Source organism: Mesoplodon mirus, assembly GCF_964341445.2.
Source record: "Mesoplodon mirus genome assembly, chromosome: 3".
Lineage (NCBI taxonomy): Eukaryota > Metazoa > Chordata > Mammalia > Artiodactyla > Ziphiidae > Mesoplodon > Mesoplodon mirus.
Window position 1 is genome coordinate 2040184 of NC_138978.1, and position 26458 is coordinate 2066641.

Below are 26458 nucleotides of genomic sequence, written 5' to 3' on the forward strand. Positions count from 1 at the left end.
CTGCTCCCCGCTTGGTTCTGCCAAGCTCACTGACTCTAAACACCCCCCAGCCCCCGCCCGGCCGTCTGCCACGGCCCCACTTTGCCCTCGCTTCCCCACTGGGCCTCTGCATCCAGCTGGGGTCTGGGCCGCTGCCCCTGGCTTCCCCAGGTTGGGGTGTGACCCTCCCATCACCCATGGGTGCCGGCAACCTGCACTTCCGGGGGCCTGGTCTCAGGCACAGCTGTGACCTCCCAGGGTGGTCCTCAGGCAGGGCTGGCCTTCCCTCTCCCCATTCGGACTCAGCGGCCCCTCGAGGGCAGGGAAGACACACTCCCTTTTAGAAGCTGCAGCCTGTTCCGTGTCTGGAGGGGACTGGAAGACATTCCCAGAACTGCATCTGTGGTTTGCAGGGATGATGAGCTTTGCAGACAAGCCTGGCAATCTCCGCCCCTCTGCTGCCTGCGGCTTTGGCACCCACGCCGCATGCTGTCAGCAAAGCCTCCAGGGACCCAGGCGGCCTCCCCTCCGAGGAGCTGGGGAACAACGGCCTGCAAGGCCCTGTGCAGCACCTCACTGGGAAGACCTGGGCCTGGGGGAGCACCTGCCCCGAGGCCACATGGCGCACCTGTGGTAAAACCCCACAGGAAGGCAGGGGCGCGGAGACCCTCCCTGTGCTGTGGACCCAGTAGGGCCCACCTAACTCCAGGGGCAGGGCACTCTGGCAGGGGCAGCCAGGTCACCAGGGGGTGCATGCTGACAGAAGAATCCTTCCCCCAGCGTCCATCCAAAAGGCCCAACAGTCCTGAGGCCGAGGGGAGGAGGAGATGGATGGAGAGCCCACCTCTTCCAAGTGGCCAGCCCGGGGCATCTCACAGGACCCTCTGCTCACTGGGCCAGTGACACCGTGCTCCCTCAGACTGGCCCCGGGCGAGCTGCTCACCACTACGAGGGATGTGGGGAAGCAGCCACGTCCAAGGCCAGGGTCCAGAAGGGACCCCTGGGCCGCAGTCTCTCTGGGCCAGAAGAGGAGGGTTTCCCGGCACCAAGTGTTAAAGGACTGGGAGCAGGTCTCTGTGGGTTTGCCTGGGGCGCTCTGCAAGATGGCGCAAGAAAGCCAAAACGTCACTCCCAGACACCCGCCCAGCACTGCTCTTGGCAGCCCCATTTCCCACAGTTTGGGGGAGGAAAGGGCCCAGGGTGAGAAGCAGGCCGGCCCAGCCCTGGGCCTCACTTGGCCCCGCCCTTCCCCCCCAGAGCCTGGGGGGTGGGGTGGGGGAAAACCCAGGAGGGCACCCTGGCGATGGAGCGCCCCAGCACGCCCGGCTGCCTCTGCTTCTTTCTCTTGGGGCCAGGCTAGCCAAGGGCAGCCAGGGTGGGATGTGAGCCACTCAGGGGCCTTGGGGCTGATGGTAAAATCCTTCCTGCAAATTCTCACTTTACAAATTGAACCTTTGGGACTTCCTGGTGGCGCAGTGGTTAAGAATCCGCCTGCCAATGCAGGGGACACGGGTTCGAGCCCTGGTCCGGGAAGATTCCACATGCCGCGGAGCAACTGTGGCCTGTGAGCCACAACTACTGAGCCCACAAGCTGCGACTACTGAGGCCCACGCACCTAGAGCCCGTGCTCCACAACAAGAGAAGCCACCGCAATGAGAAGCCTGCGCACTGCAACTAGGAGTGGTCCCCGCTCGCCACAGCTGGAGAGGGTCCGCACGCAGCAATGAAGACCCAAAGCAGTCAAAAATAACAACAAAAAAACATTTAGAAAATAAAAGAATTGAACCTTTTTGTGTTTTATTTCCATAAGATCTTTTGCAAGGGAGGGATGCAAGAAGACTGTGCACTTCCTATCCTCTTCCTGCCTCTGAGGCAACTTCAAAGAGTGTTTCAAGGCTCCCCTTATCTGTTTCAAGCACCCCCCCCCAAGCACTACCACCTTTAAAGACTTCCCAGATCCCTGGGGCCCCATGATGTGGCACCAACCTGAGAGCTCCCAGCACAGAGGACCTTCCCACCCTGTACCGAGGAAGGATTGTCACATCCCTGCGGGCACCTTCTCTACTCCTACCCTCCAGCATCTCTATAATCCTCACTCCAAGCTCTGAAGGCGGGGGTGCCCGGGCCTGTTCCCTGCCTGCCTGCAAAGTCCCGAGAGAGCTCACAGCACCCCTCCCCTTGCCCAGAGGATCCCAGTAGGCCCTGGGGAGGGGTCCAGAGCAGCTGTGCTCCAGCTGTGCAGTCTGCCCTGCAAGCTGGCCTGTGTGGGGGAAGGGAGGGATGGGGAGGGGCACAGCTCCTACACTGACCTTCCCATAAATGTCTGCTGAGACCCTAGGATAGTCTGGGCTCAGAGGGTGCCACTGTGAACCACGGACAAGGCCACCAGCTCCTCCCCACGCCCTGCACCCTGGGAGTCCTGCAGAAGTGGAGAAGGCCACACCTCCCAGAGGCAGGAAGTCCAGCAGCCTGGCAGGGCCCCCACCTGGAGCCCCTCATCTGGGATCTGAGGGGCTCGGCCGCCCTACCCACCCCAGACCAGTAGGTCAGGTGCACTACAGCCGGGGTGAGTCCCTCGGCATCCAAAAGGGGCACATTTAGGGAGAAGGGCCGGGCGCCCTTAGAGCAAACGCTTCTTGCTCTGCCTGGGAAGAAGCCACCAGGAGACCCCTATCCACTCTGGAAGCTTTTCAGTAAAGCCCAGGCCCCCCACAGGGAAGGCAGCCCCCAACAGACCCAAGCCGACAAACCCACACCACTCCCAAGAGACCTGGGGACCGCCCTGCACATGTGGGCCCCCAGGAATTCCAGATATGCGGAATTCACCAACAAGTGTGCGTGACTGTGCGTGGGTGCAGGGGATGCAGTGTCCATTTCCCGCTGGGAGTTGCCATCAAAAGGAAGAGAAAGTGACAGACCCAGGCCAAACACCAGCACTTCCAGCCATGGGACGCAGGTAAGAGGCTGGTGCCCAAGGTGGGTCTCAACTGCGCCCTCTGGTGGGAGCGACCAGGAAGTGGGCACCAGCACCCAAGAGAGCTGCAGACCTCCTGGGGCCCTGGGGCACACCACGTGGTCTGGGTGTGCAGAGTTGGGGGTGGCAGGCAGGGAGTGCGGTGAGGTCCCAGCAGCCTCTTGACAGGCTGTGCAGGCCACGCCGGGGGCCCTGGGATCAGACCTTGAAAAGACCCTTTAAAATAAGCAAGTGCCACAAATCAAGACTTCTGGGGCCCCGGGCACAGGCATCTCCCAGGAAAGGCTCCAGGGAGGGGCTCCAGCGAGGGGCTCCAGCGTAGCGGAGGGGTGGGCTGGGTTGGGGGCCAGGGGCAAGGCTGGGGAGCACCCCTCCTGGGCTTCCAGAAGCCAGCAGCTCAAGGCCACTCTTAGAGGCCACCATAATTCCTCCCAAAGCCCTGAAGGGCACCCTCCCCTTTGCGTGCTGTGTACCCATTCTGGCAGCTCAGTGAAGGCCACCATCGGGGGAACTGGGGGGGGGGGGTCTAGGGTGACAGGAAGGTGTCTCAGCCCAGGCCCCTCACCAAGGAGCCAGCAGGGGAGGGGGCAGTGGGTACCACCCAGCCCACCCTGGATCAGCCTCCAGGGACGCCCTTCTCCAAGGGGAACCTGCCCCAGAGGAAGGGAGAATGAAGGACACTTGGGGACCTGGGGGACCAGCAACTGGGACTGCACCCTGCTGTATCTGTCCTGAAGAACATCACAACATTCCTGCATCTGTTTCCACTTTCCAGCCCAGAGAAACTTCACAGGGCAGCTGCCTCGCTCCCTGAGCGGCGGCCCAGACATATGAGAGTGCCTGTGCCGGGGAGGGCCCCCCAGGGCTGGCGGGCCGCCCTGCCACATAGCAGCAGGGCCTGTAGGAGGGATGCTGCTCAGAGCCCTCCCGGGCCCGCTCGGGGCCTGCAGGGTGGAAGGAAGAGGCAGCCCCCCCATAGCTGGGGAGAGAGCACTGGCCCGTGAGGGTGACCACTGGCCCAGCCCCCAGAGAATGACCCCCAGACGGAGCGGCCAGCAGGGAGGGTGAGCCCTGTGCCCATGGCACCTGTGTCCAGAGCAGCCAGGAGAGGGGTGGCGGACGGCCCACAGCCAGACGCCCGGCCTCCACCCTCCACCCTCCATCTAGTGGACGCCAGCGTTCCCCTTCTCTCCCTGGAGCCTCCCGTGCCGGCAGGGGGCCCCATCGAGCACGTCCTGCATGGCAAAAAGGCCCCACAGAGGAACTGAGGGCTAACACCCCGCTTCTCGGTTACCCCTTCCCCCCCAGCCTCAGCCCCACCTCCAGGCTCCCCAAGACTGGGATGGGGGACCTGGGCCTGGGAAGCCCAACTCTGCAGGCCAAGAGCAGCCCCATGCTGCCCCCGCCCCAGGCCGGGCCTTCCCCACCATCCAGCAGGCACCCAGTCTCCCCAGTTTGGGGCAGCACGGCCGGACCTGTGTCCCTGCCGACGGACGACCACAGCTCCTGCTGCATAGGGCCCTGGAAAGGATGGTGGCCCAGGGGCTCCTGCCCGTCACGGAAGTCCCCCGGGGAAGTAGCCAGATTCAGCTGTGGCTACAGAGAGGGTGCAGCCCAGGTCACAGGGCTCAGGGTCCCAGGGTCCAGCCTCCATGGAGAGCACCGGGCCCAGGACACGCCCTTTCACCACCTGGGCCCCAGCAACCTGGCGTGAGTGGTGTTGGCCAGGGCCCACGATGGGTGGCAAGGGCCTCTCGGCATCCCACCCTCAGCAGGACGGAGCCAACTGTAACGGCGGCTGCACTGAGCAGACAAGCCCCACGGGGCCCCATCAGGCCTCTCAGCCCAGGAGTGCAGGGGCCCGGGGCCCCGGGCCCCTCCCAGACCTGGGCACACCCAGAAGGGCCAGGGGATGGCTGAGGCCAGGAGCCCCGGCAGGGAGGTGGCAGCGGTCCCAGGAGGCTTCAGGGGTGCTTACCCAGGCAGGTCCTGCCGTCCGCGTGGAGCCGGAAGCCGGGCTTGCACTCACAGAGGTAGGAGCCTGGCGTGTTCACACACCTGTGCTGGCAGCCGCCGTTGTGCACCTGGCACTCGTCCACATCTGCGTGGGGACATGGGGCCGGGGGTCAGCAGCCAGAACCCACCCAGGCCGCCCGCTTCTCCCCGGCCCTGCACTAGCCCTGGGGAGCCCAGCCCGGCCCCCCTCTCTCAGGACAGTGCCCCCGCCCAGGTGCTGGGGCCCAGACCTGGGACCCTCCTTCTCAGGCCGCGCTGCCTGCAACAGTGCCGAGACCCTCGCCGGTGTGCCAGAGCAGAGTGGAGAGAAGGCAGGCCTGTCTCCAACGTCTGACGGCCCCTGGGAGGAAGAGCCACCACCTCTGGGGCCGGCTCTGGGGAGCAGCGGGGGTCGGCCAGATCTCGGGGCACAAGCTCAGGTGGGCGGGGCAGATCCTAGCGCCTTTCAAGACTGAACCCAGAGCCCGTGCTCTTTTCCAAACTCCAAATCCAGAAATGCTCTCAGGGCAGGGCTAGCTGCTCCTCGGGGGGCCCACGAGCCCAGAAGAAGAAACTGGCAACTCGGGAGATGCCCCTGCCCAGGCCTCGGGGTGGGGGAGCCTGAGTGAGGCAGGATGGGGGGTATGCTCTGTGTTGAACAATGTCCCCCAAACTCATGTCCATCCACAGCCTCAGGGTGTGACCTTATCTGCAAGCAGGGTCTCTGAGACGTAATTAGTTAAGGACTGAGATAAGGTCATACTGGAGAAGGGTGGCCCCCCCGTTCGGGGACACACAGGGGTCCTGGAGACACACAGGGAGACAGAGATTGGAGGGAGGAGGCCACAGCCTAGGAAGCCAGGAGCCCCCAGGAGCTGGACGAGGCAAGAGGGACCCTCCCCCGGGTTTCCGAGGGAGCGCGGCCCTGCTGACACTTTGGCCTCTGACTTCCAGCTTCCGGAGCATGAGAGATAAATGTCTGTTGCTAAAGCCACCTGGTCTGTGGTATCTGTTTCGGCAGCTCCAGGAAACCAGTGCAGGTTGTCAGCTTGGGGTCCCTGTGCCAGCGACTCAGGAGGCCAGCACAGCAGACAGCCCCAGGGCAGGACCAAGTGGAGGTCCCGGGCACTCCCCTTCCAGGACACCTCACACCTGAGACCACCCACCACTGCGCAGGAGGCCTGTGCCCGCCTGCCCCTTCTGACGGCACTGTGCCTCAGGCCATAGGAAAGCGCTGACCAGAAGCAGACAGGGCTGGCCCAAAGGCCCGGGGGCCACTCCACTAGCTGAGCTGGAAGCTGGAGGGTGAGAAAGACCCTCCCAGGAGTGGAGGCCCAGGGGCTGCACCCCAAAGCACCAGGCCCTATGGCCTGGCCTGGGTCACCTCTGCAAGAATGCAGACACCAAGACGCTTCCGGCTGCCCCTCCCCCCTCCGCCCTCCCTCCAGGCCCACGTCCACCACCCTGGACCTCAGGGGAGGCCAGGCAGGAAGGCAGGAGGCAACAGGCTGCCTCAGATACCTGTGTGCAAGGTTGACGTCAGGAGGGACCCAACTGCCCGGGAGACACGGAGAGACGGAGGGAAGAGGCCGCTGCTCGGGCAGCACAGAACCGAGCGGCCCTGGGCACGGGGACACAAGCACACGCCTGGTCCTCAGCCGGTCCACACCTCTCAGACGCCAGCCTCACCAACAGGGCAGTCAGCTTCCCAGACCAGGAAAAGGGGAGGCAGACACACAGACGTGCTCCGCTCCCGAGCATCTAAGAGCCGAGCACCTGGGGCACCTCCGGCAACAGAGGCCCTGACTGCTGACCGAGCCTCGCAGGGGAGGCCACGGTCAGCTCAAAGTGCGGGTGGAAGATTCCACTCTGCATGGCTCCACTGGGAGGAAGTTTAGTGACTTCAGGGGCAGGTCTGCAGCTGTGTGGAAACCTGGCTGGTTCCCAGGGGCTGCGCGGAGCCGAGGTTCCTCTAATTCTGCTTAATAATCCTGAGGGTCCACGCTATTTGCTGCAACTCCACTGTCCAGCTCTCACCCGCCGTCCCCACGAAACCGCCCGCCTTCGAGGCTCCCGTCCTAAAGCCCCAGCCATCCGCGCACACCTTTGAAGGGTAGCGAGGGCGGCACGGCGGCCGGGCTCCTCCTGGAGGGTCCCCAGAGCCTGCCTGCCAGGCTGTGCTTCCCACAGACAGAAATCCTGACTCCAGTCCACGCCCTGAGCATGCGCCTGGCCCTCCAGGAATGACCCAAGACGAACCCAGGAGGCCAGGGCCTCTGGCCCATGCACAAGCCACACCCACCCTGGGGAGACCCCCAGAGTGCCCCCAAGTCCCGAGGCTGCCTCAGAGAGGAGATGAGACCAAGAGGACCCCTCCTTGGAACCACGGTGACCTGGGGGGGCTTCCTCGGAACGACACCAGGATGATTAGCAGGGGGAAGGTTGAAGGCAAAGGGTTAACGGCCCTCAACAGAGCCCCAAAGAGTCTTGGGGGACAAAGGGACCCAGGGCATGGCGGGAGGTCTCAGGACCCAGGGCCCTCCTGTGGGAGAGTCAGCTGGGTGATGTGGGGGACAGTAGGCAGACCCACAGCGGCTGGGCACGGCAGGACGGGCCATCCGAGGGCGCTCAGAAAGGAGATCCCATCCCCTCTGAGCTCAGATCCCTCTCTCTGAGACCCCTTCAAGGGTCCTTGAAAAGTAAAGTGACCGCACGGAGCCCAGCACTGGGCTTACAGTAGGGGCTTAGCGAGGCTCAGGGGAAGAGGCGCCACGTGTGCCGTCCGAGGGGGCGGGTGGACGGACTGAGTCGCGGTGTGTCTCGAGTGGCCTCGCCGGGCAGGCAGGTAAAGCCGCGAGAGAAGGACAGAGGGGCCGTCGTTCCCAGACGTGGCCCCAGAGGCAGGCGCGGAGCAGGCACACCAGAGGGGACGCTGGCTTCCAAACCGGCTCTCACTGCTCACCCCAGACACTGGCCTCAGAGAGCGGCTGACCGCAGAGGCACTGCACCCCCAAGCCCTCGGGCACCTGGCCGTGGGGCGAGCCCGCCCCGGGGGCTGTGTCCTTGAGCAGGACACATGGGGAGCCCAGCAGCCTGGGGGCCACAAAGACACCAAACTGATGGACAGTCGGGAAAGCAGGTGGGGGGTTGGGCAGGGGCAGGCCGCCATCCTTAGGGCCCCTCCAGCAACAGCCCTGACCACTGGGCCCTCTCCACAACCTCACCCATGTGACCACGCTCTTACCGTCCTCCTGCTGCGAGGACGGGACATTTAGACCCGAGAGGTGCTCCCAGGCTCTGCCTAAATCACACGGACCAGCCCCTCGGCACCCCAGGAGCCCTCCCCTCTTCCAAAGGGGCACTGACAGTGACAGGGACCGTGACCACCAGCAAGGCGGGAGGCCACGAGGCCCAGCCAGGGCTCCCCCCCTCCACGGTTTGCTGTCAGCCTGTCTGAATATCTGGACCCAGCGGGGCAGCTGAAGGCTGAAGGATCTGAGGCCTCCCCCTTCACCTCCCTGCTCATGGGCGGGCAGGGCATTCGGGCAGACGCCCTCCTGCTGGGGTCCCTCCAGCTCTGAGATCGAGGCCCCTTCACAGAAATGACTTACACTCAGAAAGCAAGGCAGGATAGAGTTTCTGAAACCCTGCCGGCCCCACTCCCAAGGCGGGCCACATGGTGGCAGAACAGAGCTGTTCTCAGCCACCTCCGATGACCCATAGCCGCTGACCCTGTGGCCGTGACTGTGGTCATGCTGTGACCCGAGGAGCACAGGCTCAGCTCTTTGAGGGTGTGGGCAGCTGGATCATGGCCCCTCAAAGAGGACCACATGCTAATCCCTGGAACCTTACACAACAAAAGGGATTTTGCAGGTGAGATGGGAGATTATCATGGAGTATCCAGGTGGGTCCAACGTCATCACACGGACCTTACAAATAAGAGACAGGAAGGAAGGAGGGCCCAATGCAATGGAATACTGCTCAGCCATAAAAAAAAAATAATAATGCCATTTACAGCAACATGGATGGACCTAGAGATGATCATACTAAGTGAAGTAAGTCAGAGAAAGACAAATACCATATGATATCACTTATATGTCACTTATATGTAATAGAACTTATATGTTCTGTTACAAAACAGAAACAGACTCACAGACACAGAAAACAAATTTATGGTTACCAAAGGGGCAAGGGGGATAGGGATAAATTAGGAGTTTGGGATTAGCAGATACACGCTCCCATATAGAAAATAGATAAACAACAAGGACCTACTGTAATAGCATGGGGAACTATATTCACTATCTTGTAATAACCTATAATGGAAAAGAATCTGAAAAATAATATATATACATGTATAACTGAATCACTTTGCTGTATACCTGAAACATCGTAAATCAACTATACTTCAATAATAAATAAAAGTATCTAAAACCACAAAAAAGAAAAAGATGCTGCACTGCTGGCTTTGAAGATGGAGGGTGGGGCCACAGCCAGGGATGCAGGTGCCTCTAGAAGCTGGAAGTGCAGGGAACAGAAGCTCCCCTGGAGCCTCCAGGAGGGACCAGCTCTGCCAGCACCTTCATGTTCACCCTTTTCAGACTTCTGACCTCTAGAACTGTAAGATACCAGACCTGGGTGGTTTTAAGCCACCAGGTTGGGGTAATGTGTCCTAGCAGCCATGGGAAATGAACACAGAGTGAATAACCATCTTAGCAGTCTCTCCAGAGTCCCAGAGGCTCAGACCACCCAAGCTGGAAATCCAGGTTCCCAAAAGTCCGCTCTGCCCAGCCTGGCCTCCTGATGCCCGCGGTGAGGGCCACTGTGCTCTCTGAGGGGCTGGCGGCAGTCCCCTGGGTCCCGTGATGCAGTCCTGCCCTCACCACCATGCCGCGCTGCCTCTACCTGGTGACCCCGGCAGTGGGACCGCTGCCCTGAGACCCCGGCCGAGCATTGGCCCCTTGGACTCTGAAACTACAGCAGAAAACGTACGGTCATCTGGTCTCCTTGGAGACATCGGCCCTGCTCAGCCATCCTCTGGGCCAGTCTGTGCCGTTCTCCATGCCAGAGGGCACACGGACGGCTCTCCCAGACAGGACGGAGGGGGACTGGTCCCCAAGGTGGCGCGGACACCCCCAGCTGAAAGGGAGCTTGGAGGCTGTCTCCAGAGAGTCAGGGGACGACACACAGCCTGGGGTAAAGACGCTTCACCCCGTGCAGCTCCCACTGGCACCGGGGCACTGTCTGAGAGCCCAGGGCTCTGAAGCCTTGAGACTACCTCTGGGCTACAGCACTCTGGCCGATGGGAGCAGGCAGGCCACGAGCAGGGCTATTTTAAAGAACAGCCAGGCCGGGGTTCAGCAGGACAGCCCCTGGGGTCTCACTGCTACCCTCAGCTAAGATGTGTGACTGGGGATTTGGCAGCCCGGTGACGAGGACTGTGTTACACGCTGGCATGCAGGGACACATCACTGTACAGACACAGGGGCAGCTCCCCTGGGAGCCCGCTGGACTTTTGGTGTCTGCTGAGCTGGGCGATGGTGACAGTGCCTCAGGGAGCCCATCGTGACACTGCTGGGAACCCAGGAGCATGCAGCCTCTGTGGAGACCACCCCAAGTAAGCCCCTTCTGAAATCTCAGCCACACTTACAGGAAAATCTAAGCCCCCTGGGATCCTGCCAGAAAGCGCCACTCGGTGGTTACCAGTTCGGAGTCCTGCTTCCCCCCAAACATGCCCGCAGGGTCCTCACCCCGGAGAGCGCATCCCATTATCCGCAGGCCCTTCTCCCGGTCCCTCCACAAGCCCAAGCAGTTCTCAGAACAGAGTGGGGGCCCCCAGCTCCCAAAGCCCAGCGCTGCCCAGCCCCACCCAGCACCAGGCCCTTGGATGTCACACAGTTTCACAGCATTTAATGCCACCAGTGGTGGAGTGACAGTGTCGCTTTGCCTGAGCCACCCAGTGGGAGGACTGCTTCCCCTGTGGGGATGGGGTCTGGGCCCCCGCTGGCCAAGTGACAAAGCTAGGGGAAGCAGGGGTCTTTGTCATAGTCCAGCCCTGCAGCTCAGTGACCTGTGTGTCCTCTGGCAGAGGGCGGCACAGACCGGCCCAGAGGACAGCTGAGCAGGGCTGACATCTCCAAGGAGACCAGATGCCCCGTATAGAGCCACGCTCAGGGGCCAGTGAGGGCCTGGAGGGGAGCCCAATCCTGGCCCCGCTTTTCTTTAAAAGAGCCCCGCTCTGGACCTGCCTGGTCCTGCTGGCCAGATGGCTCTGGCCCAGGTACAGTTCTGAGGCTTCAGAGCCCCGGCGCAGGTGGCAGGTGTGGTGGCCAGGCCTCAGGCTGCACGGGGAGATGCAGCCTTGCCCCAAGCTGGGTGTCCTCCAGAGCATCCCAAGTGATGCCTCACTGTACACCACACCCCACCTCGCATCTGAGGTTGCCAGACTCCACACTCCATGGATCCCATGGACACTCCTAGGAGCTCCCTGCAGGAGGCTGGCCCAGCATGGGTACCAGATCTGAACTGCAGGGAGAGGCAGGATGGACCCAGGATAGGGGTGCAGCCGCTTCCCGTGGGCTGCTGGGGTCTTCCCAGCTGACTCAGCAGCCCACTGGGCTGACCATGCTCCCAAGCCTTGGGGAGAGGTGACAGGACATCACCTGCCACACCCACACACACTCCCCCAAGGGGCCTAGGCTCTGGGCACCCTGGAAAGGGAAACCCAAGGGCCTCTCTCTTGAGCCTACCCTACTCTCCTGCTTAACCCCCAGAGCTGCCAGCGCCGTGGGGGAGTGCAGCCCCTGTGCCCACCAGCAAAGGCAGGGAGATGTTTCTCCTCCCTCTGGTCAAGAGACTGATCTGCTGTCAGCTGCCCCCGCAGCCAGGCCAGAGAGGGGACAGGAATGTCGGAAGACTCAGGACACAGGGGGCCCTGTCCCAGCCCCGTTCCCTCCAGCCGCGCTGTCAGCCGCCCCGGGGCGCAAACTTTAAAGAGGAAACAAAAGCAGCGCCCTCGCATCAGAGCCGGTCCCGCCCGCCCGCGCAGCGCCCGCCGCGCCCACCTGGCCTCCGGTCAGCTGCGCTCACGGGGTAGCCGGCCTGGCCCAGGTGGCACGGGTAGCAGCCCCTCCACAGGTAGCGGTAGTGCGTGCCCGCGACGTGCGCCAGGCCCCCCAGCAGCCCGAGGCACCAGAGCGCCGCCAGCCCGCCGCGGCCCCGGGGCGCCTCCATGGCCAGTCCGCTCCCTCGCGGCTCCGGACGGCACACGCCCCCTGCTCTCTGCTCGCCCGCTCCGCTCCGCGGGCGCCTCTGCTGCCGCTGGAGCCGCTGTGGGCCGGCGCGCCCCGCCCCTCGCTCGCCTTTCTGTTCCCCGCTTTCCCTCCGCCCCCCGCCCCTCGCAGGTAAAGGCCAAATCCCCGCTGCCGCCAGGCCCCGCCCTGCTCCCGCCCCACGGGCTTCGGCGGTCCCCCCCGCCCCACGCATTCCTACGCGCTCGCTCACGCACCCGGACACACACCCTGACCCATCCACAAGCGCACGCAGCCCCACGTGGACACGCAGACACGTGCACTGGCAGACCCATGTGTGCAACATGCACACAAGACACACAAAAGCCTGCACAGACGTGCACAGGCACATACACGCACATAGGCGCTCGCACGGACCGGGTCCCGGCAGCAACACGTGAAAGAACCCAAAGCACAGATGGAGGCCACCCTGGCAAGGCCCGGGGCTCTGCAGAGGCAGCGTGATGGGGTTGAGCTCCGCAAAGTTTGAGGAGAGTGGGGCGCGGAGGCACTTTGAGGCCACACAACCGTAGTGGAAACCCTGGGGGTGAAGACTCCTGCAGCCCCCAAGCCCAGTGTCCAGCACCTGCCACTGCCATGCCCTCCACTGGACCAGGGTCGGTACCAGAGGGAGCCTGGGCAAGGGGACCACTGCACCCCTACGGCAGATAGGGCAGGGCCTGAGCCCCAGGTGTCAGGTTGCACCAGAGCCCTGGACCCCTCTTTGCTCAGGGGCACAGCCTGAGGTCCCAGATGTGTCTGAGGCAGCCCTGCCCAAGTTTGCTGGGGTCACAGCGGCTGTGCATCCGAGCGACCTGTGCATTCGGGCCTGATGGGAGCTTGGCCCCCAGCTCCTCATCTCGGGCAGCCCTGTGCTGACCCCCGATGGCTCATCCATGGCACCCCGCCTAACCCAGCCCTCCATCTCCCCAGACAGTGTTAGCTATCATTCTGCGCAGCCCACCTGTGGGCAGGGTTCACGGTGGTGACCTCGAGCTCACGGGAGAGAGGCACCATCTCTCCTTGTTGGGTCCCGTCTGCAGCCCAGAAGCACCTCATCCCCCACCCACCAGATGCCCGGCAGTGCAGAAATGGGCCTGCCTGCCTGCCTGCCCAGGCCTCCTGGGTGAGCTTCTCTCCTGCCCTCCCTCTGGGCAGCACCGCAGCCCGTGGGCCCCAGACTGTCACCCAGGGGAGCCTCCATAAATCCCGCTGATAGACACTGCTGGGTGGCCGTTTGAGCTGTGCCTTCCACGCAGGCCAGCACTCTTTATACACTGCAATGTGCATCTCAGCCGCTTGCCAACGATGCTAACAGAAACATGCCTGTGCAGCCACCAGCCAGGCTGCAGGGGGCAGGGGGCGTGGAGACAAGCCCTTCCCTCAGGGAAGTGCAGAGGGACACCAGAGGGAAACACTGACTCAGAGATCACCCTCACCAACGGACAACAGGGCCTGGGCTCCCACGTCAGCACCCGCCCTGGGGGACAGTCTCCCTGAAGTGGCCCCTTGAGGTGTGGGCTGAGAGTAAAACACCGCTTTCTTGGTATGAATATGAAAAGGTGAACTAGCTCCCTAATCATTTTTATGGCTCTCATGTGTGTAGCTCCACTTTTCTTTCTATGGGACAAGGCAGCTCAACCCCTTGCCCAGCCCCAGCTCTACTAGTAAGGGGCGGGCGGTGCTGTGTGGCCTCGACAGAGCCAGGAACTGCTCTGTGCCTAAGTCTGTAACGCAGGGTGGTCAGCACAGACCTGCTTTATATGGGGACTGTGAGACAGCGAGGAAAGCGCTTCACTGGGAGTCACTAAGAGTCGGCATCCCGGACCCCCTGCCAGGCCCTACGCCCAGGCAGACACCCCCAGGCCGAGCAGCAGGACCCACGGCAATGTCCAGAGCAGAGTGTCGCAGGGCCAGTGTGCTGGAACCCTGCTCCGTGGCAGATGCAGCCAGGCTGGCCTGGGAAGGGTCAAGGGACCCAAGGATTGTCCCTCTCCCTCAAGAGCCGCCACCCTGGTACCCCTCGACCCTCCCCAACCCGAGCACCCACATGCCGGCCGGGGATCACTCCTCTGGCCTCTCGTCCCAGCCCGGGGAAGCCACCACCCTATTATACCACCTGGACTCCAACTCACATCCTGGCTTGAGCCGGGGGGAAAAGGGGGGTCATGCACTGCCTCAGCCTTCCTGGGGCAGGGACGGGCTGCTTCAGACCCCGTCTCCAGCACACGGCAAGGGGGCACGGGCTGGAGAACAGCAGAGCGGTCTGGGGGCAGCAGACGTGGGTCCCAGCCCACCGAAGAGCTGGATGACACAGACAAGTCCCAGGCCCCCACTGGATCTCAGTATCCTCATCTGTACAGTGGGCAGGGGGCCGGAGGAGACCAGCTCAGGGGCCTGTGGGCCTGCAGCTGTGCAATACACATGACACGGGGAGGAAAAACGGGGCCAGGTATGTCCCCTGCCGTGTGTCCACAGGGGCCAGGAAGGAGGAAATTGGCCAGTAAAAAAGCCAGTTGAGGGACTTCCCTGGCAGTCCAGCGGTTAAGACTCCGCGCTTCCACTGCAGGGGACACGGGCTCAATCCCTGGTCGGGGAACTAAGGTCCCACATGCCACGCAGCGCACCCAAAAAAACAAAAGCCAGTTGAGTGTCCAGGGGCAGCTCCTGAAGCACAAGGAGTCTTCTCAGATGCTTCGCCACCTCAAATCTGGGTAAAGAAAACTGACTTTTCTGCCCTGGAAGACGTCAAGGGCTACGTGAGGCCTGGGGTGTGCCCTCAGCACCCTTCCTCACACACCGACCGGCCAGCAGGGGGCTGCCGCTGGCCCTCCCGCCTCCTTCCTCCTCTCCCGCCGGGCACGCCCCGCCCACCTCTCCTTTGTGTCCCTCCCAGACACGCCTGTAATTAAACCCTCTTTCTGCCCAGATGGGAACCCACCAGTCAGGCGTCCTCCTCTGGCATCCCTGGGCCCTGCCCTTGGCACACGGGGGCCCGGACATTCTCGTACAGTCCTTTTCCAGAGGAGAAATGACCTGCCCAAGGTCACGCAGGACAGGGGGCCACCGACGGGGCCCAGGTCTGACCTAAATCCTGTCCGCATTGTGCACCCTCTTCCAGGCTCCTGGAGACATGGCCTCAGCAGGTGCCCTGTGGCTCCCTGTTGGGAGGCAGTGGGTTCTGAGCGGCGGGGGGCAGAAGCCGAGCAGGAGGAGGTGCACCTGAGTCATCGGGCCACCACGGGGTTTCTCCTGCTCTTCCACTGCCCCTCACCACAGGGGCCCCGGACTGCCAGCCAGAACTCAGTGCTGGGCTCCTCCAGGCCAGGCCACCAAAGGGCTCCCAGCATCAGAGCTGGACCCTGGGCAAAGCGTTTCTAGGGGGTACTGGCTCCAGATCCCGGCTCTTCCACCCATCTCTGGGCGGCCTGGCCCGCCCAGAGCCCCAGCTTCTACAGCAGCCGAGATGCCCACCCTTCCTCCCGCCTGCGGACGGTGAGCTCCTATGCATCTGTCGAGGTGCCCGTCTCTGCAAAGCTCCCCAGCCCGCTCACTCCCAGCGCCAGCCTCCTCCGCCTCTGTGCTCCCCCCGCTGCCGGCCCATCCCTCCTTCACACTCCAGCCTTCACTCACTCCCTCACCCCCTCCCTTCATTCCGCGAGGACCTGTGTGCCCACTCTAGGCAGGACATGGTTCTGAGAAACAGTGACGTCTCCCCACCCAGCTGAGAGCTACGTTCAGGTCTCCAGAGCCCGAGACAGCTCGTGATATGGATGAGCGTGGGCAGTACCTCCCTTAAGGACCGGGGGTGAGGAGATGGCTTCGGGCCTCCATCCCCACTAGGCTGGGCGTGGGGACTCTGGCACAGCCGTGATGGCAGCAGGCCACCAAGCGCAGAATGCCACCAGCAGCTCAGAGCCTCCTCGGTGCCACCGAGCACATCCAGGCCCACGGCTGTGGTCTGGAAGCTGTTTGGGAAATGCTTTCCCGATGCGGAGACTTGGGCTGGGTGTCTCTGCCCGGTGGAATGTCTGTGTCAGCAGAAGGGGCTGACCCTCCACCCGCCGGGCCGGCTCCAGCTTTCCTCTCCAAGCTGGGTGGCCACCGAGCTCCTTTGCCAGGGCCCTGGCTGGGGCGAGGGCCCCCTGCTGCCGCCCCTACAATGCCACGGCTCCCCCTCAGTGCTGGGCCCATCCCACCAGAGGCCCGTGACCCTGGGGCTTTAGGGGCAGAACTGCCGTGTTCCTGGGGCTGGCAGGAAGCAGGACAAGACCAAGCTGCCTCCCCTCCCCCATCCGTGTGGTATCTGTCCCTTGGTGCTCATGGACACTTCCTCCGTGAAGCCCTCCGCCTCACCCTGCCACACGGTTAGGGAACCTGACCACATGCTGCCAATCTGCTGAGAGGGAGGTGGTGCCCGTGCAGGCTGCCTCGGCCTCTGGATGCAGAGTGGGCGCTGGGGGAGCTTGGCTGGGCCTGGGAGCTTGAGATGCCTGCAGGGGCCGGGGAGCTGCCTCATGTCTCCCCCCAGGTTCCTAGGGGTCAAGGCGTGGGACAAGAAGGCCCTCCAGCAGGACAGGAGGAGACCAAGCCTGGGCGCCCTGCCCAGTCCGAGGGGGGAACCCTGGCCCTTCCCGTGTGGCTGGGGGACAGGGCACTCCCGGGTTCCAGCTTCTCAGGAGGAACTAAGGCTTCTGAAGGCAGGCGGGGGTGCGAGAGAGAGAGGAGTGACTCTCAGAGAAGCCCCCAGAGGTCACCGCCATGACCCACCGTGCCCTGGTGTCGAGGGTGACGGTCTACGGGCACAACAGACGCCGGGTGGGGTAGCAGTTGCTGGCCACCTGCTGACCACCCGCAGTAGCCTCTGTGCCAGGCACTTCCCGGGGCTAGGGCCAGACCGGGCCCGCTCACACGTGGACAGGAGGACCCGGAAGGAGGTCGTGCAAGCTTGCGGATGGGCGGCGGGGGGGCCGCAGGCCTGGGCTCGGCCTCCACCTGAAGTCGGGTGTCACGTGACTGCTTCGGGGCTTGGGGGCAGAGGCTGGTTCGAGGACCCTGACGGCCGAGAAAGCAGCGTGGGAGCCAGCAGGTAGGTGGCTGCTAGGGGCACGGGGGCCATGAGCAGGACCGGCCGGCAATCGGACCGCCCCCACTGGGCCCCAGCTGCAGGTCCAGGAAGGTGCTGGGAGGAGGCCTCTCTTTCAGGCTTCTCTTCAATCTGCCTCTCAGCCCAAAAGCCCTCCTCGCCATCTCCCCACCCCGACCCCGGGGACAAACGTCCCTCCTGGCTGCTTCCACCCTGGACGTCCAGAGCCCAGCCCAGATCAGGAGGTCAGTTTTCAGCCTGGGTCCACCCTGCCCCCACGCAGGCCCAGGAGAACTGCCCCCAAATGTCCCTCCCAGCCTGTCCCAGGGCCGCCGCCGCAGCGCTATTTCAGGAGCAGAGGCCAGGCCTGGTCTCCAGCCGTCCCAGCATCAGCCTCAGAGCGAGCCCATCACCCGCCTGGGCCCTCACCTGAGCCGAGGGAAGGAAAATGAAAACCTCAGTTGTTTCCAAGAGCCCAGCTGCCATTCCTGCCTGCAGCGGCCCCGGGCCAGGGCCAGGCCCCCTCCTCTCACACACGGGCCCCCGGAGAGCCCAGGATGGAGCAGCCGCCGTCACACATGCTCTCCTCCAGAGACCAGACGGCTGGGGGGCGTCCAGACCCTGCCCTGCGCCAGGGAACCCAAGGCCTGGGCTGCCCCCGGGGAGGACACGGAGCCGCACCAGAGGCCCCCTGCACACGTGTGCACGTGTGTGCGTGCATGACAAGCCCCTCTCTGCGGCCTCCACTCACTCCCCTGGGCCATGTGAAGGCCAGGGTGAGGCCGGGTCCAGCCCCGGGGGGTGCCTGAGCCCTGGAATGCTGACACAACCCTGCCACGGGCACGGCCCCCGAGGCCTGGCTCTCCCTGGGGACATCCGAGCTTCCTGGGAGCAGTGAGCACAGAAGGGGCACACGGACAGCGCGGAGCTCGTGCTGTACTCAGTGGAGGGGAGATGGTGAAGGCAGAGTGATGGGGAGGCTTCCTGGAGGAGGTGAGCCTGAGCCGGCCTTCGGTCAGGTGTGGGTGGGGCGTGGGGTGAAGACGGACTTGGAGGATTTGGGGGGTAGGTGCAGGGTTGCTGGTGCAGAGGCAGGAGAGGCCCAAGAGAGGTAAGTGCCAGGCGAGGAGTTTGGCCAAAGCCGTGTGCCTGGGCCTGGCCCACAGCAGACGCCCAGCTGGCCTGAACAAAGCAACACATTGACGGCCCACTGCCAGCCACCCACACAGCCTGCTGGGCCCCCTTGGCCACTCCTCCTGCTGTCCTCTCTCACCCAAAGGCCAGACCTGTTCACAGAACACTGGGGTCATGGAGGCGGCAGCCAGGTCCGGCTGGGTACCCGGGGCCAGACAGCACTCACGCCGCCTCCCAAGGTGCCCAGGCTGCAGCTGGCAGGGCTCCTGTGGCCTCTCCTTGCCTCTGAGGCCCTGATGGCGCCCATAAGTCCTCAAGGCCACCTTCCACACAGACGGAGCTCCGACGTGGCCACCGTGCACGTAAAGTGCAGGAGCAGTTTCTAAGCCATGGGACCTCCAGTCCCCGCCCTGAGCTCCCCCACCTCCCCCAAGGCCTTTACACAGGTCTCATCGTATAGGCATCTCGCAGGATCTTTTCAACTGTTTCCTCTCCAGGCAGAAGGAAAACTCTCCCCTCTGCATTCTGGCGCGGCTCCCACCCCACCCAAGAGCTGCTCCGGCCAGACCCCGGGGAACGGGGCGCGATGGGATTTGACCATGGGATCTGGGGGGTTGGCTGAGGGCTCCGTGGGGTCGGGAGCCCAGCCGCCCATCGGGGTCGGGAGCAGTGAGGGGATGAGAGGATGGGGGTGGGAGGCTGGAGAAGATACTGGGGTGGTGGGGAAGGTGCAGCCTCATTACCGTTGGGAGGGACAGAGATAAGACGCTGCAAGAGACACAGGCAGCAGGAGAATCCAATTCGGATGGAAGAGGCCTGCGGGGACCAGTGGTGACAGACGAGAACTCTCCCACCTACCTGCCAGGCGGAGAGGCAGGACAGGCGGCGAGGGGCCCGACCCACCCCGCCAGCCTGCGAGCCCCTCTCCAGCCCGGCCAAGGAGGGGCTGCTTCTACTCTCCAGAGCCACACAGACAGAGGAAGCGTCTGCCTTCCTGAGGCCACGGGCCCCAGCGAGCTCCGAGTCACCCTTTATGGCCCCCACTGCTTAGCTGCAGCCCCTGGACCACTGGGAAGCAAAGCTGGGACCCCTGTGATTCAGGAGGAAAGTGGCTGCCTGGAGCCTCCGTTTCCCTGGCGCAGGAGCCCTGGCCTCCATGATGGGGGCAAGGTCCAGCCTGACTCCTCTGCTGGGTCCCCTCCGTCTTCTCTGCCTAGGGCTCGTCTTCCCCATGGCTGCCGCCCCAGCCACAGGGTTCCCGGTGTGTCGAGATTCACCATTAGGACGTGTCTGCTTCCTCTCACTGAGCCCCAAGTCTGAGGACTGTGGCCTCCGAGGGTCACACCTGGACTAGGTCAAGAACCAGGAATGAGAAGCCAGCCTTGCCGCCCCTGAGTCCAGTCCTGCAGGCCCCACGGGCGTCCAGATGGTAGCCACTCAGATGTCTGCAGGCTGCACATCCTGGGGTCTCCTCCCAGGAAACTGTCCAGGGCCGGGGTCCAGGCAGGCCCTCGAGGGGCAGACCTCCTGTCTTTCCGTCCCTGGCTGGCTCTCACTGCTGACTTTGTGGGCTATTGTCTTTCCTGCCTTGGCCTTTACCAAAAATGAACCTGCCAGAATCTACTCACTAGAGGGATGAACTAGCCAGAGTCGGGAAATAAAAGCTTTTAACTCAGCACCTCTGACAGAGGAGGCCTCTGGCACAGACACCTCGTCGGAAATGGTGCCATCCTGCCTGGAGAGACCGCAGCCCGGGGCCAGGCTTCCTCACTCGTGTCCGGAGCACAGCCAGCCAGATGATCCAGCCCAGGGAAGGCCCAGATTCCAGCCCTCACAGGAATGAGGCCAGGGCTTTGAAGGCCCAAGTTCACTCACGCTGGGATCCACGGTCCACAGGTGTACGACAAGCCCACCGGGCCACATCTCCGGCCTCAGTCTCTGCATCTGCAAGGGCAGGTCACTCAGTAGATACTTGCTGGATGTCCCCTCTGTGCCTGCTCTGCTACTGCTGGCCGTGCAGACTGAGCAGGTAGCCCGCTCCAGCGCCCGAATGCTGGCAGGCGACCCCTAGACGGGGCCTGGGGCCAGGGGGGCCCACGACCTCGCTCTGGGTTTCATCCCTCCCCCCTGCCACCCCCTAGCTGTGTGACCCTGAACGCACTCCTGCACCTCTCTGGGCCTCCCGCTCCTCGTTATAAGATGGGGGCTCTGGGGCAGTGTGAGTGCTGAGCAGCCCAGTACACACATGGCGGCTGCAGCCGGAGCCTGGCGCGGAGTGTGGGCTGGAGCAGCCCGGGCGGCCTTCTTGACCTCCGCACGAGGGTCCTGCCACCCTTCCCGCTCTCCTGACTTAGGGAAGCTGGGTTACCCGGGAAGTGCAAGAGTCCTCCTAAAGGCTCCCGAAACTCCCCATTTAGGGGGTCTTGCCGTCGGGGGCGGGGCCAAGTGTTGCCACAGCAGGGGGCTCAGAGAAAGCCCACCACAAAGGGCCGGGGGAAGCGCCGACAGGACCCACCCGTCCAGGGTGCCAGGATGAGGGTCCCTAGCAGCTCCCCTTGCCCTCCTCCCCCATGGCCACAGGACAACACAGCTGGCCCGGGTCAGCCCACGGCCCTCCCAGCCCAGGGCTGGAGCCCCAGGGGCTTCCTAATCAGGGCCCGTCACTTCCCCCGTTCCTGCCTCTCCCTCGGGGACGGTGAGAACCTGGCAGCAGCCGGGCCAGGTGGGTGTGGGAGAGAACCCTCGTTGGGTCCGGACGCTGCTCCGCTGCTTTCCCACCCGGACCCCCGACGGGACAAGTTCCACGGCAACGGCCAAGTCAGGCGGGGTGGGGGTCACGGCCTGCGCCATCCTGAGCACAGGGACCTTAGAGCAGCCCCTTTCGCCCTTGAGAAGGGTCAGTCCCACGGTGGGGGAGGCGCACAGACGTCAATGCCGGGCCCCCAGGGGCTGGGGGGCAGGGACGCCCCCACTGTCTCGAAGCCTCGATCCCCCATGGGCTTCTCACAGACCCCCGTTAACGACCCCAGCTCTGTCCTGGATGCCCCACAGCCAGGGAGGAGCTGGGTGTCAGGGGGCAACAAGCCGGGCGCCCAGGCAGGAGCCAGCCGCTTTCATGTTGGGCTGAGGACTCCCACCCGACAAAGGCTGCTCCCTGCCCAGCAACCCCCCGCCCCGCTTTCCAGGCCCCTCCTTTTCTCCTGGAGCGGGGGGTGGGGGGTGCAGGCAACAGGGGTGGGAAGGGTGGAATGGCCTCAGGCATAATTCCACCCCCAGCACCATGGGAAGGCCGGCCCTCAGGCCTGGACCCAGGAGGCCCCACTCCAAACCTCGAGTCTCGCCTACAGAGACGCCCTGATTTTCTCCAACCAGTGGGATTAATTTCCCCCTGAGAATGGGACCAAAAACGTCCTCCCCATTCCAATGTCACTGTGGTCATCAGGCCACACGATCCGGCCCGATGGAAGGACTGGACCCACCTCACACATGGACTAAGCATCCACCTAGCCAGCAGTGGGGGGAGAAAGCGAGGAGAAGGAACTGGGAGGGCCTTGGGGTGGGTGGAGACCTGCCAGGGTGCCCCCCCCCAGGCCTGAAGGGGGTCTTGGTCCCCCCAGATCTCCAGGCTCATCCCTGCAGACCTTGGTCAAGAGAAGGCAGGGAGGCTGGGGAGGAGGGCACATGGCCCGCGGCCAGGGTGGGGAGGGCTTCAGCTCAGGTTGGGCCCCCTCTTCTCTCCATCCCTGGCGTCCCCCTGAAGCCAGCCTGGGGAGCAGGAAGCCTGCCACGGGCGCTAGGCCATGGGCCTCAAGGCATTTCCCCCGCATCCCCTCAGGTGCCCTAAGGGGCAAGGGCATTATAAGTACCACTTTCCAGAGGAAGAGGCTGAGGTTCAGAGCCGCCCAAGGCGCTGAGCTGAGGCTCATCCCGGGCCTCGCTGACGCCAGAGTCAGACCCTGGCGTGACCTCCCCAGAGCAGCTGACATGGAAAGCTGGGTGGTCCTGGACGGGAGCTCTACGGTGGAGCCCACGTTTCTCCCCAGGGCCCGCCACCTCCATAAACCACAGGTCTGAGCCCACCTGCCCTCGGGTCTGGGGGGAGGGTTGGCACCTGTCAGAGGCCACGCCCTACCGGGGTGGCCGGGGGAGCAGCAGTAGGCATGAGGCCTCACCTGGCTGATGTGTCCGCCCCCAGGCACCTGACCCCCCAGCAGAGGGGAGCACGGCTCCTGCCCAGCACGGCCCTCCAGAACATGACAGACACACGGCCTGGCGACTCTCCCCGGGTTGGGGGCCAAGGCGCCCTCCGGCCAGGCCCCCGTGCCAGCGCTCAGAGTCTTATCGCGGCGAGTCATCACTGGAGCGGTTTCTGGGCTCACCCCACCGGCGCCCGCGTGTGAGCGGCAGAGCCGTCTTGTCCTCTGCAGTAACATCTTGATTTCCTGTCAGCTCTGCTTGCACTAGGCCAGCCGGCCACCGCCAGAGCCCCACTCACTCGCCGGAGCTGCGATTTCAGGGGCGGCAGGGCTGGCAGGGGGACAGAGGAAACAGCAGGCGCTTGGCTGTCAGCAGAGCCCTCTCGGCCACGCGGTGACTCGGAGCCCCAGCCATCCCAAACACGCAGAGCCAGGGTCAGCAAGCTTCCGGGGGGCCAGGGCCAGGGAGGGGCCGGGAGGGAGGAAAGGGCAGGCGCAGCGGGGTGCAGGGTCTGAGGCCAATCCCTCCTGCCTGGCCCCCTCCGTGGTCGTATCGCTGGTACCCCTGCCTTCAGCCAACAGCCAGCTGGCAACCACCTTGCCTGTCCTTGGGACCCTCTGGATTAAGGGATTCCAAAGCCTCCCAAGGAATGCCGTCAGGGCCATGCCTGCTGACCCTCCGCTGTAGCCAAGTTGTGGACTTGTGTTCCAGGACCGCTTCTGGCCTCTGGGCCCCAGGTCAGGACTGGGAGCCCAGAGCACAAGTCAGAAGACGCCCAGCCCAGAGGCAGCCCCAGCATGCCCCCCCAGGGCCTGGCATGAGCCCTGGACCTGGGAGACCCAGGGCCTCCCAGGCACCAACAAGGGGCTGGGTTGCCCAGCCACAGGTTCTGGGGGCTGAGGACCAGAAGGGGCAGGGAACGGGAAACCCGAAACGTAGCCTCAATCTGGAGGCCACTGGGCTGAGGACACCTCACGGCAGGGACGCCGGATGCAGAAGAAGAGGCTCAGAGAGGCAGCGGGGACAGCAGCGTGCCAGCGGCAGACGTGGGTGGGGAACGGGACCCTCCACGGGCACCTCCCGTGGGTCGAAGGCCAGGAGACCTCCATGCAGGAGCACGTGTCTTGTGTGCGGGCATCCCTGGGGCTCGCAGAGGTGGGGAGGCTGGGGGCAGGTGAGGGGGCCTGCCCCGGGCCTGGCAAGTTCAAGGCCACTGATTCCTTCCCAACACCAGTGCAGCCACCCCCACTTTAGGGGGCGCTCACAGGAGAGCGGACACAGGTCTGGGGAGGATTACTCCTCCCCCCAGCTGCACCTGCACTGGTGTGCCCTGGGGCGGGGCTGCGGGCCTTGGTGAGTTCTGTCATCTACTTCCCGGGGGCTCATTTCATGGAAGGGGAAACCAAAGCCAACAGCAGGACTGGGTGGGGGACGTTGTCGTCTGGCTCCTGCTCGGCCACCTCCGCAGAGGCACAGGGTCCCCAGGTCCCGGGCTGTGAGCCACAGGTCACTGCCGCCTCTCCGCTGCGCTCGCCCCCTCCCCCAGCCTCGCCGCTGACAAAAACATGCCAGAAGCGAGCCCCGTTTGCAGACCATCTCGGCCAGGGCAGGCTCCCCCGGCGCCCAGACCCCCAGTCCAGGGGCTGTCCACCCGCCGCTGCCCCCAGCCTGAGGAATGGCTCACAGCTGGCCTCTGGCAAAGCTGGAGACAGTGTTCTGAGATGACCGCAGCTGTCTGATGCTATTCTGGGGAGGCAGTGCAGATGCCCGCCGGCTCACAGCCCCTGTGCTCTCAGGAGGGCCAAGCTGCCCACCCAGTCCTGGGGCCGGGGGCCAGGCAGGGGCGGCGCAGGTGCAGGAGGGTGCGGGAGATGCGGGGAGCGGCGTGAGCCCCCGCACCCCCTCCCCCGCCTCCTCCCCGCCTCAGTGCTAACCTGTTCCCCTCTCTCCTCTCCAGGAATTTTCCTCTGTCTGTTCTTGATTTTGCTGACTGCCTGCCAGCGGTGGTACACGCCCAGAGCTGAGGACCTCAGCCAGCCCTTGGCAGGGCAGGGTGTCCCCGTGCAGCCCGGCCACACAGCCCGCCCTCCGCCCCTCACGGGGGGCCCTGCAGCTGCACGCAAGTCAGCTGGCCGCCCCCCCACCCCCGCCGCCAGCTGCATCTTCCCCGGGCAGAGCAACCTCCCTCTCCCTGCACGGCCCCCAGGTGCTCTCCACCCACGTCAGGCTCTCTGACTCCCCCAAGGCTAGTTTCAGGAGCAACGTGTGGACTCCCCAGAGGTGTGGGGAGAGGTCGGGCGGGACGGGACCCCAAGGAGCTGGGCGTCACCACCCAGGACCCCGAGTGGCCCTCCTCGAGCAGCCCGGGGTGGGGGCAGGTGGCCCCAGGGGCCGGCCAGGGTAGGGGCACTGAGACCCAGGCCAGGCAGTGGCAGCGGGCCGGCCGGGGCAGCAGGGGCACCGAGACCCAGGCCAGGCACAGGCAGCGGGCCGGCGGGGACCACAGACCTACCTTGGCAGGACTTGCCATCTCCCTGCAGCTGGTGGCCGGGGGGGCAGCGGCAGTAGAAGCCACCCAGGGCGTTGCGACACTGGCCCTCACAGCCCCCATTGCCGGTGGCACACTCGTTCACGTCTGCGAGGGGGGAGACACGAGTGAGCCTGGCGCGGGGCCAGGCGAAGCTCAGGACTCCCACGACACAGGATGACACGGCCCGGCAGAGACGGGCCACCCTCACCCCCCAGACAGGTCCCACGTGTCCATCGGCCTGTCCACAGCAGGGGGGCTGTGCTGCCAACCAGGTCCTCCCTGCACCCAGGACCAGCAGCCCAGCCTAAGGCATTCCAGTGCGGTTTGGCAGGAATGCCCCGCGGGGACAGCTCGGCACAGGAGTGGGCCCCGCTCCCCACGGAGCAGAGTTCCCCCGAGAATGGCCTCTGCGTGTGTTCCCATCCAGCTGCCGGTTTGCTGGGGAAACCAGGCCCCCCCAGCACTGAGGCCAGAGGAGTCCCCACTGTCACCCTCACAGCTGTCCCCAGACCTGGTACAGCCCCACCCCTCACCCCCGGGCCCAGATCTCCCCCCACTCTCTGGTCTGTTGGGATCGTGTGGCACACGAGCCAGGCCTGGACAGGGCGCTGGGCTCTGGCGTGCGGGGCGGAGCAGGCAGGAGACCCCAACCACGAGGCCACCTTGCTGAACACACAGCTGCCCCTGCCCCTGCTCCGCCTTTGTGGGTGCAGGATCATGGTGCTTCCCCTGGGACGGGGCATGTGGCCAGCTGGAGTGCCAGACACCCACCTGGGGCTGGTGGCATCATGGCCTCACACACCCGAGCCCACCAGCCGGGGCCTGGAGGACCCAGGTGCCTCGTTTCCCAGAACACCTCACGGGTGTGGGGTGACAAGGGGACCAGGCACCTCTGCCTGCCCCCAGCCCCACACTGTGCTGCCTGCACGAGGTCTGAGGGGCTCTGCTCTGTCCTCCCAGCCTTTCAAGGCCAAAGGCAGCGGCTCTCCTGGTCTCATGGGGAATATGACCCGGAGCCAAGCGGAGACCCCAATGAGCTGCAGGCCATGGATGGCCAGGTGCCAGCGCAGCTCACCGGTGCAGCTGCTGGAAGCGCCACCCTCGCCTGGAGGCTCGTGGCCCAGACAAGCAGGGGCTGCAGCCCCACCCAAGGCCAAGCCCCCCGCCCCCGGCTTCGGCACTCATCTCTGCTGGCACTTCCTTGGGAGGGTCCCTGAGAGACTCCGAGCCTGGCTTAGGCTGCAGGGGAGGCCACAGTCCCATGGGAAAGGCGGTGC

At 64.4% G+C, this 26458-nt stretch overlaps 1 protein-coding gene across 5 annotated transcripts in view; it reads right to left on the reverse strand.

Moving 5' to 3' along the window:
* Positions 1–12415, reverse strand: part of MEGF6 (multiple EGF like domains 6) — a 37477-nt gene extending 25062 nt beyond the window's left edge. For all 5 annotated transcript variants that reach the window (XM_082613819.1, XM_082613818.1, XM_082613817.1 and 2 more), the window contains exons 1-2: positions 12010–12415; positions 4932–5054 (exon numbers count right to left, since the gene is read on the reverse strand). In XM_082613819.1, coding sequence (XP_082469945.1) covers positions 4932–5054; positions 12010–12178 — 292 coding nt within the window. In that variant the 5' untranslated portion in view covers positions 12179–12415. The remainder of the gene's footprint in view (positions 1–4931; positions 5055–12009) is intronic.
* Positions 12416–26458: the final 14043 nt, after the last annotated feature.